General features: G+C 33.3%; 1 protein-coding gene across 8 annotated transcripts in view; it reads right to left on the bottom strand.

The window, feature by feature from the left end:
* Nucleotides 1–1835: 1835 nt before the first annotated feature.
* FILIP1 (filamin A interacting protein 1) overlaps nt 1836–10330 on the bottom strand; it is a 199021-nt gene continuing 190526 nt past the window's right edge. For 4 of the 8 annotated variants that reach the window (XM_019651593.1, XM_019651591.1, XM_019651590.1 and 1 more), the window contains 2 exons: nt 5043–5093; nt 1836–4588 (listed from right to left, as the gene is read on the bottom strand). In XM_019651593.1, coding sequence (XP_019507138.1) covers nt 4540–4588; nt 5043–5093 — 100 coding nt within the window. In that variant the 3' untranslated portion in view covers nt 1836–4539. The remainder of the gene's footprint in view (nt 4589–5042; nt 5094–10330) is intronic. The other 4 variants (XM_019651595.1, XM_019651597.1, XM_019651594.1 and 1 more) reach the window with 1 other exon arrangement.

Raw genomic sequence — 10330 nt, 5'->3', positions numbered from 1 at the left:
GCTGCCCTGTGTACAAGATCGCTAATATCTGCAACTTCCCTGAGGAAAACATCTTCATTTTGACATCCCTCATACCTGCTTTTCTGATATGTATATCTTTAAATAATAAACAGGAGAAACCCATTTCTGTGTCCCAAATAAGGCAAAAATAAGTTAGAATTGGCTATGGCTACGGACCACCATTTCTGGCACAAGGCTGATAATGAAAGTGGTCAGACCACAACCTCACCATCACCCCCATCCCACTTTGTTGAAACCATTCCCTGACTGCTTCTGTAGAGGCTGGGCTGTGGAATGCTGGCAAAACTGCAAGACTGTTTGCTCTACTAATTAGATTGACAGCAGAAAGCAGTAGAGTAATATTTGAATGTTGATTGACATTGCCTTCTGGTGAGGATAAAGGGGTGAGGAGAACGTTGTAACTAGTTTCCATCTCTTGGTGTCTTTGCAGTTTTCATCTTCCTATAGAATCAAACTATGATGTAACTCAGAGGAAAAGCATTTCTCATTTTGGCTGATCTGCTGTACCACTTCTACTTATTCACATTGAAAAACACCGTGTTTTTGACAAAATATAAGTGCAGGTGTGAAAACTATTTTAAAGCAAACAATTTTAAGTAAAGTGGAATACTCATTTAAAATGATTTTAATTTTATGAATATTATGTTCCAACTCGAAAAAAATATTGCACAATGCTTTTATATCACAATTGTTATTTTTCTCACTCTGGCAAGATTTTGATAAACAAAGTTGACTTTGGAAATAACACAGAACATCTTAATTGGTTAAATAATTTCAATAACCTGTGATGAACTGAAAGCAGGATATTACATTCATATAAAAGACAAGTACATATTCATAAATTCACTTGGCTATGGTGAAAAATAAACCTCATGTACTTAATAAAACTTAAAGGAGAGAAAAACTGAAAATGCTGTGAAAATAGAATGTAACTCCAAAATTTTTCAAAGTACTCTTGTGCTTTTGAAAATCCATTATATCTGCAAGACTTCTAAGAATATCTGATCACATCGTAAGCCTCTTATATTGGAGAAGCTAACATCTGATATTTTTAAAACAAAATCTCAATTAAATAAATACAAATCTACACTGTTAAAATAACAAAACCTGTGAATGGTAAGGTAAAATACCCAAATAACATAAACCAAAAACAACCCACCAGAGCGGGTGGCCAGTTAGCTCAGTTGGTTAGAGCACAGTGCTCTAACACCAAGATTGCTGGTTCGATCCCCACATGGGTCACTGAGTTGCGCCCTCCACAACTAGATTGAAACTACTTGACTTGGGAGCTGATGGGTCCTGGAAAAACACACTGTTCTTTAATAAAATTACAAACAAAAAAAAACCCACCAGAAAATAAATATCATATCATGGCACCTATAAACATTTCTAATCAAACGTATGACTTTGCAGCATTTTCCTTATGTAACAAACATGGTTGTCATCATGTAGTTATGGTGTAAATGCTGAAAGTTTAAGAAAACAAAATAGTAATGGTCACTAAGTAAAGTTAATTCCATGAAACTCTCCCAATTTATATGAATTTATTACAATTTTTATTGTTTTTCATCTTTGCCCTCTAATTAGTATTTTTAGCAGAGGCGTAGCACTGGAGGTCCAGAGGGGGATATATGCTTCAGGTGCCAGTCGTTTTTTTTAAACTTCTATTATGCATTTTTGTTATTTTTAGAATCGTTGTTCATCAAATTCATGAACACATCCCACTTTTGCTCTATTTTTTATTCATTTCAAGGAAAATTCAACCATAGCATAAAGAGAAAGGACACAAACATAGTACATTGTAGTACATTGTCTTATATACCACCTACTCTTGCTCTGCCACTGATTTTTAGAGGCTGTGAATTATGTCAATAGCATTGGTGTCTCTGTTAATGCTTAATCTAGATATTCCACCCATGAATTTTTTTTTATGGCTGTCCTACTATGTAATTAATTCTTCACATTTTGTAAACATTCCAGGCATCTAACATTTGGAATATTTATTCTACCCACTATTTTCATCAAACCCTAATGTTTTATGAAATACTTGAAAAAAATCTCTGTAGAAGATACCCTCAAAAACACATATCAAAAATAAAAGGGTAAAATAATGGATTAGTTTGTGCCTTAAACTGGAAATACCAATTGTGATTATACTTCAAAAAATTATTATTCCATTCAAAACTGATTCTCATTCATATGTATGATTGGAGATTTACTTAGAATGAAAGATATAGAAATTATGTGAGCCTAGAATGGTGCCAGGTTTGCACGTGGGGGCAATTTTTTCAATTGGATGTGGATATTGGTATATTGACTACTTATGATCTTGTTTGTTTATTCATTAGATAAGGACATAACTCTTTGGTGTTTTCTGTTTGCTGTTTTTAACATTCTATTTTATTTGAAAAAAATTTTAAATTAATTTTTACTAATTTTACTCATCTGTCACTCTGACTCCATTTGGGTTTAAACAGAGGAATTAATCATAGCATGGTCAGGGCAAAACTCAGTGTCCAGCTAAATGATTCTGATTGCACCATCATCCTTACTCTGCATTGCAAGTACCAAAGTTCATTATAAATTCAGGAGAAAAGAAAACTTTAGACCGAAATACATGTAAATTACTTCTAATATTTTAAAGTCAAGATGTTTTTAAAGCCTTATTTTCTAGACTTTTCACTATTAGTGTAATAAAATCCTCATAAGTTGAAAAAAAGTTATTTACTTCAAATGCTAATCTGTGATATATCAGAATATTTTTGCCATCAGAAGTATAAACATTGGCAAATAGAGAACTGCACTGTGAGTGAAAAAATATAACAACACTATATAAAACCCTTTTCTAATTGAAAATGTCATTATAGTTCAGAAACGATGCAGAAAACAAAATCCATAACATTTTTTTTAATCTTCACACATATACACTCTAGTTTTCTCAATCTGTAATCAAAAGCCCTGCAGGTTATGTGATGCATTCACAATCATTCAAGCTAGGACAAGCCTACTGTAGCATTTCTTTTACTTACAAAAATCAAAACTAATTTTACATAAAATACAGTTATTTAATTTGTAATACCTACTGAATATGGTTTGCTAATTCCACAAGGTATACCTTAAAACCTTATAAAGTTACATAGAGGAGAAATCCAACATACATTTTTCTATTCCAGAGACCCAATATGGAGTCCCCTGTGTACAACCTGTAGAACTGGAGAAATGGGCCAACAGTATTATTTGTGTGGTTTTTAGTTATCCTCGTGACACTCAGAAGCATACTTTCTTTAATCTCAGATGAAATACATGGTATATGATTTCTGTGTTCAGAAACCAATGTGTCAAATCTTCATTTATCTTTAAAGAACTTACTGAAAACATGTCTACATTAACAAGGTCTTTTAAAAAAACTTATTAGGGTTTCAAGTACACTTTAGATGCACATTTTCACATAAATCTAAATTCAACAGCAGCTCTGACACTGAGATTTGAGTAATGTGTGTGCTTCTTATCTTTAAAGAATATATTCTCCAGTCTATATGTGGTTCTGAAAACCTGTCCAAGTGCTATCTATCAAGAAAAAAAAAAGTTATCTGTCTTGGGATTTCTCTTATCATTTTAAAAAGGATGTTGATACTTTTATCTAGTTCAGTTTTTATTTTCAGGCTTTCATTTAGGTAGATTGTGAGAAATATTCTTGATATCCTATTGTATGTAAGTCCTGTACATATAAGTAAATAATGAAAACAGAAATTTAATTGAACTGTCAGTTGAAGCTGTTCCTATAATCCTTACAGGTTAAACTCATACATCTCATCTTTTATTAATTTGTCCCAAATGAAATCAATTCACCCAGAGTTCTTGGCACAGAGCTATTGATAGAAAGAGCAACTTTAGAAACTGGCTTTAAGTATTTACAATTGAACTTTAAATCAAAACTTTATTTGTTAGTGTTGACCCATCATCAGAATCACAACATGGTACAAGCAATAATAAAACCTCTTCCAGAATCTCCTGTCTCAATTTTATGTCTTGAATTTACCCCAGGAAATGTAGTGTTGTACTTTCTTTTCTTCAGAAATAACAAATTGATAAAATAATTAATTAGAGGTTACTGTTTTGAATGCACCAATACCAATATTTTGAAGAACTGACCATGGATTCTACAAATATATGTGCCATAGACTATGAAAAAGGAAACACTTTAGGGGGAAAAAAATCACATTACAAAGTGTATTATAAAAATAAGTTACATAGCATGTGCCCATGGACCTGAAAGCTTTGCAGAAGGAAATTTCTTTTGACATAAGGATTGAATTGCTCTTGCTACCTATTTTCATATTATCAGCAACTCCATTGTCAGCTTTTACAATACATCCTCAAAAAAATTTCACTGTAAGTAGGAAACTATTTCCAGTAGTGATCAGTAGCATGGAGGACCTTAGTGATGATGGAGGGCTGCAGAAATACTATCCTTCAACAGGGTTCAGAGGAAGTACACACACCCAGTATGTGCTTGGTTTACCATTTCATCTGGAGTTCATACGTAACTGGTGAATGATGATGCTTTCTACAAAGAGAAGAAAGATACAGCATTTTCAATTAAACTGAAAAATCAGCAGTTTATGCGAGGATCAATACCACATCATAGATGTTAAACCACAAAACAAGCAAAAACAGGTACATGAGCCCAATAGCTTCTTCTGCAGTTCTCTACTATTCTTGGGTATCCTCTTTATATTGGCACATGTGCTTTACCTCCAAAATTCTTAAAGTTTTTTAGAAACCATGTCTAATATTCTAACAATATTAGATTTATTTTACTCAAGGAAAGAACTGAACACAAACACAGTAATTACTGTCTACAAGCCCCATAGTGGGCAAACAGATTATTTCCTACAAATAACTCTCCCTCTATACTCTTCCTGTTCTGAACAATATTCACATACTTTTAATTTTTTAATGTGTGAATCTCAGTTTTAATAAGGAAATATTCTTACAAAGTCAATAAACAGATGACTCACTTTTGTCTCCAACTGCTTCTTTTTTGCATCATTCTGTGTATGCTTTTAAATCTAAATTCAGTCATAAAAATAAATAAAAAACAGATTGGAGTAGTATTTAGAACACTACCAGCCACATATGGGTGTGTAATATTTATAGTTATCAATTAATTTCACTCTTATCTTAATCTTTATGCCTTCATTTATCATTTGTTTTCATCCTGTCAAGGATTATTCATTGAGGCCCAAACACGCACCCATCACTGTGCTAGGCATGAAACTCCATCAGTGGGCAAAATGAGACAGTCCTGTGATTGCTGAGGTTATTAAGAGCTGAGGAAAGAAATAACTAAGCCTCAAATGGTTTCTCTACCTTAAAAATGTATTACTTCCCTGTCAACACATGGCAATGTTCTAAGTGTAGAAAATAACTTAAAGGTTTAACAATAGCATGAGGAAATTTCCATCTATGTTTTCACTTCAACTTAAAGTATTATTTACATTTTATTTTTACTTAGGTTATTAAAATCTAAATAAACATTAATTAAAGCATAGTATGTCATAGACATATAGATTCAAGCTAATTATGTACAGTGAGTGATCTATCAAAAACAAAATGTTTCTTAATTTGGTTTCATTAACTTTACTTTATGCTGACCACTAGGTGGAGATATTTCCATTCCTTCCTTAGACTTTCCAAGTTGAACTTAGGCTAAAACAGGTAAGAAAGTAAAGTAAAATGAAATACATAAATCTTGTATACATTTAATAATATTAAATATGAAGTTTTTGTAAAGCTTTTAAGAAATACATATGGTTTTATCACTATACTAGAAACCCTTAAAAATCATTACCTCATTTTTTTTTTAATGGGAAAATTGGTCTGGCTTCATATTTTTTCAATGCCTAAAAATATAGCAAAATCTTCAGACAAAAATTAAAAACACTAATTAAAATATTGTGTAGTTAAAAATCATAGTCTAAAAAAACAAATCATGGTCTACAATGAAGATGCTATTTCCCACTCAACTCTTTTTCTTTTTAAAAATTTCTGTAGTTTTCAAAAAGTGAAAATACATAGGTCTCAAATCTCACTAATAGAATTAAAGCAGCTTCTCTATTTTTCTCCCTTAAGAAAGCATAGAAAACACAAATTTAAAAGAGTGCAATCCAGAATTGTCCTTATTGTAGATGTAATTCAAAATGCTTGTTTCTTTGTTTCCTCACAACAAAATAAGAGTATTAGAGATCATCCCTAACATCTCTTGTGGGCTAATATTTTGTGTTACTACAATACCTTCTCCCACCTTGAGTGTGCAAACCTCTAAATTCCTAGAGTTGCCTTCTCTTAATCCTAGCATTTTGTAATCTCCATAATAATAATAGCTTTTCAAAATTAGCATTTGGTGAAAATACATATGGCAAAAGGGTCCATACATAGAAGAAACAATGTCTTGGTTGGACCATTACATTTCATTATTATACAAGTATTTAAATTAGCAAACTGGTACCATGCATGGTATACATACTAATCATATTAATCAGATTATGTTATTAAAAAGTATGTCTCAAAAATACTTGACAATGTCAAATAGAATTTATTCTACTTTAATAATAAAAGACGGTGTTTATGTTTATAAACACTATTTAAAGGCATAAATAATTTTAGCTCAAGTTATTTTGTTTTATACATGGAGGCATATTTTATCTTGTTTCTAGAGATATTGAGACAATATCTATATGATAGTGGCTCTCTATTAATTGAAACTTATTAATCATATTTATTAAATCTATGCTTATTTTCTGTTTTTCCCAAATCTATAAACAATACACAAAATTCTGAGAAATAAATTTAAAAAAACGTTGTTTTAAGCCATTACATTTTGAAATGACTCATTACACAGCAAAACTATCTGATGTATATGGAGTCAACAGTGGCCAGCAAAGAAAAATTATTTGGGGATCAATGCCATTATTTGTGTTAAAAAAAAAAAGAGGCAGGGTTCCCAGGTCTCTTTTTTTTCATGATTTAGTACAATAAAATAATGTTATAAATTGTATTGAAGTCACAAAGTCAGTGAGCAAAACTTATTCCATCTCCTACTCTGTCTTCATCTCAGACTAAGACCCAGTTATAGGTCATTTGAGGCCTCTAAAGTGACTTAAGCAAAATAAGGTATAATTCTGTAATAATTTTTCTGACATTCGTAATTTGTAGAATATATAACAGGCAGATTGAGACCAAATGCCATCGTTAATTACCGCCTCTATAAGCAAACCCAAAATAGCAAAGCACTTCAACTTGGGGCCTTCTGATGTGCAGACATCTAATAACATAATTTCCTTTTTTTTTCTAATTGGAAGAAACAAAACAAGCTCTAAACTTGAATCAGCATATATTCATGGGGATATTGGATTTTTATATATTTTTAACATTAACAGTTTACCAAAAGAACTTAATGACATTTTCTTCTATATATTTCTCTCAAATGTTATATTGATGTTTTTTCCTTAAGAAATTTCAGGTACCCTATTAAATATATTATTTGTTATTATGATATATTATGAAATGATGTGGCTTATCAATTCATTCTTTTGTTACACTAGCTATTAGATAACTTCCATAGAAAGAAAGTTTAACATATTATCTATTTCTCATTACGCTTGACTTTGGAACTAACTATTCATCCTCCTTGGGTGGTATACCGAAACCACTAGCCAGCCAGAAGACTTGAGATCCACAAGACAGGATCTGGGGAGAAATTTGCATGAGACTGTTTCTTAAGTGCTAGAGTGTGGTAACCTGGCAACAAATTAGAATTCTGATTCCTCTCAGGAGAGCTCCTTGGCTTTGGAGTAGGAAAGATGTACTATTCCTTGGAAAGCCAATGCCTTCCTCCCAAGCAATGCATATGTTTATGCTCTGCCAAATACTCTGCAAGGGAACACTTGAGTTCTGAATTTTAAAAATCTACTCTGGTAAATGAGACCAGATCACTTTAATAGATAGACTCTACGTTCACACACCAAAGACAAAGCATAGCAAAATTTCAATGTATCGCAGGAATTTGCACCAGCAAGGGAGGGCTGCTTCATCCAAAAGAAACTGCACACCAAGTTACAGAAAACATTTCCAGTTGGATTTTGCATTAATTTAGCTCACTCATTATGGCCTACTTCCCATGTCCCATGGCTCCCTACTCCCCAGGGGCTCTGTCTGGGGGGTAAGACACAAGCTTAGGGCTGTGCTGTTCTTCCTGTCCTCCAGCTATCAAAACCCAGCTTTGTACTTGCTGCCCCAAGAGTAATTCATCCACCTGCAAAAATGTTCTACATTCTGTATACCTTTTAGATGTAAGAGTGCCTAGATAATGTTTGCTTTTAGGGTTCTCATTTTAATAAAGTGCTTCAGCATTTAGTCCTGTTATTAACACATTCAGAAGTTAATTAGAGTTCTGATGAAACATCTGTTTTAAATAGGAAGTCCAATAAACTTCCTCTGTTGACTTGGACTTGTATTCCTTCTTTTGGATTCAGTTCAGCTAATTAAAAATACTTCCGCTAATCAGTTTTGTCATTTGTTTCAGGAAACTTTTGAACCAGATGATATAAATTCTCTTGGGGTTTCTCAACCACCTAAAAGTTTATTTGCTTCCTTCCAAAACATTTCCCACTCCATCATCAGCCCAAATCATCCCCTTACCTCCCCAGGTTGCAGAAGTTACCAATAACCACAGTTATGACTGGTCACTTCCTTTTCAGGCAAGCTAACCCTTTCTCTCACATGTATTACTATTTCCCAGATAAAAGGAAGTTGGAACTAGTTCGTCCACATATAACATCATATATATGCACAATATTTTTTAAAAAACTAAACAGTGGAAAAATAGCTAAGTATTTGAGCCAAGCGTGCTCAGGTTCTACTTTTCTGAACACAGATGCTAAATGCCTAGGATATCTAAGTCTATGACTGGTCACAGGATATCATGGAAAATCACATTATGTGTGAAAATTGAGAAGGACATTGTGCTTTTTAGATAAGGGCAACAATATTCATCAAAGTACTGTTAGAACTTTGACATATAGTTTCTATGTAGATATTTCAACACCTCAAAATCCCTTGACAATATTATTTTGGCCTAATGAATGTAGGTGTTTTAGTCTATATAGAATATACACTTTGCTCACTTGAAGTAGTTTCATATGAAATAATGAATAATGTACTGGGAGAAACTGAAGACCTGGCTTCATCATTAATAAGATGGTTAGACATCTCTAAACCTTGAGGTTTTTCTTATTTTGTTTTTGTTTTCACCTTTAATACTAGAGATAATCATCATCTTGACCTCTAAAGTCTGGTTCATCTCTGACCAGCTCTTGACTTTGCAATTCTGTCCATCACACATTAGTGCAAGCAGAGAGGCCAAAACTGCTTTTACCAGACAAGCAAATAATCGTTAGCTCTTAGGAAAAGCATTATGGCAGAATCCTTTAAGCTGCTTGCTAAAGAATAGTGAAACATATCATATTATGACTATAAGAGCGAATGCCAGAATCATAAAAGATTATACAAGGTCTGACAATTGAGTTCATGAACTTGCTACCTTGTGCTTACATTGGCAACAATGTACCAACAGCTCAGTCAGGTTTCATAATCTTGGTATGTCAGTGTCTCACAGCTGTGTTCAGGTGGACATGTGGCAGTGTCTTGCTGAGTGGGTTCATTATTGTTGTGTGTTTTTGTGTGCTGTCACAAGAACGTCTGAGCTTGAATTAGGGCAACGAACAAATGTCAAATTTCTTGTTAAACTTGGCAAGAGTAAAAGTGAATCAGGGACATATTAGTCCAAGTTTATGGGTATAATGCAGTGAAGAAAGCGGCAGTATACAAATGGATTAAACGTTTTTCTGAGGGGAGAGAATACATCACTGATGAAGAGAGGTCAGGGTGGACAGTAACGAGCAGAACTGATGAAAACATGCAAACATTTGTCGAACTGTGCGTCAAAATCGTCAGTTGACTGTGAGAAGCATAGCAAACCAAGTAAACATCGATAAAGAAACAGTTAAGAGTGCTCGCTTCGGCAGCACATATACTAAAATTGGAACAATACAGAGAAGATTAGCATGGCCCATGCGCAAGGATGACATGCAAATTCATGAAGCGTTCCATGTTTTTAGCCTATGACAAGGGAAGCAAGAATTTACATTGGGGTAAAGATAGTCTAGTCAATAAATGGTGCTGGGAAAATTGGACTGACACATGCAAAAAAATGAAACTGGACCACCTCCTTACGCCATATACAAGA

This window comes from Hipposideros armiger, unplaced genomic scaffold (assembly GCF_001890085.2).
Source record: "Hipposideros armiger isolate ML-2016 unplaced genomic scaffold, ASM189008v1 scaffold_162, whole genome shotgun sequence".
Lineage (NCBI taxonomy): Eukaryota > Metazoa > Chordata > Mammalia > Chiroptera > Hipposideridae > Hipposideros > Hipposideros armiger.
The sequence above is the reverse complement of the archived record's forward strand: the minus strand, read 5'-3'. Positions and strand labels throughout refer to the sequence as shown.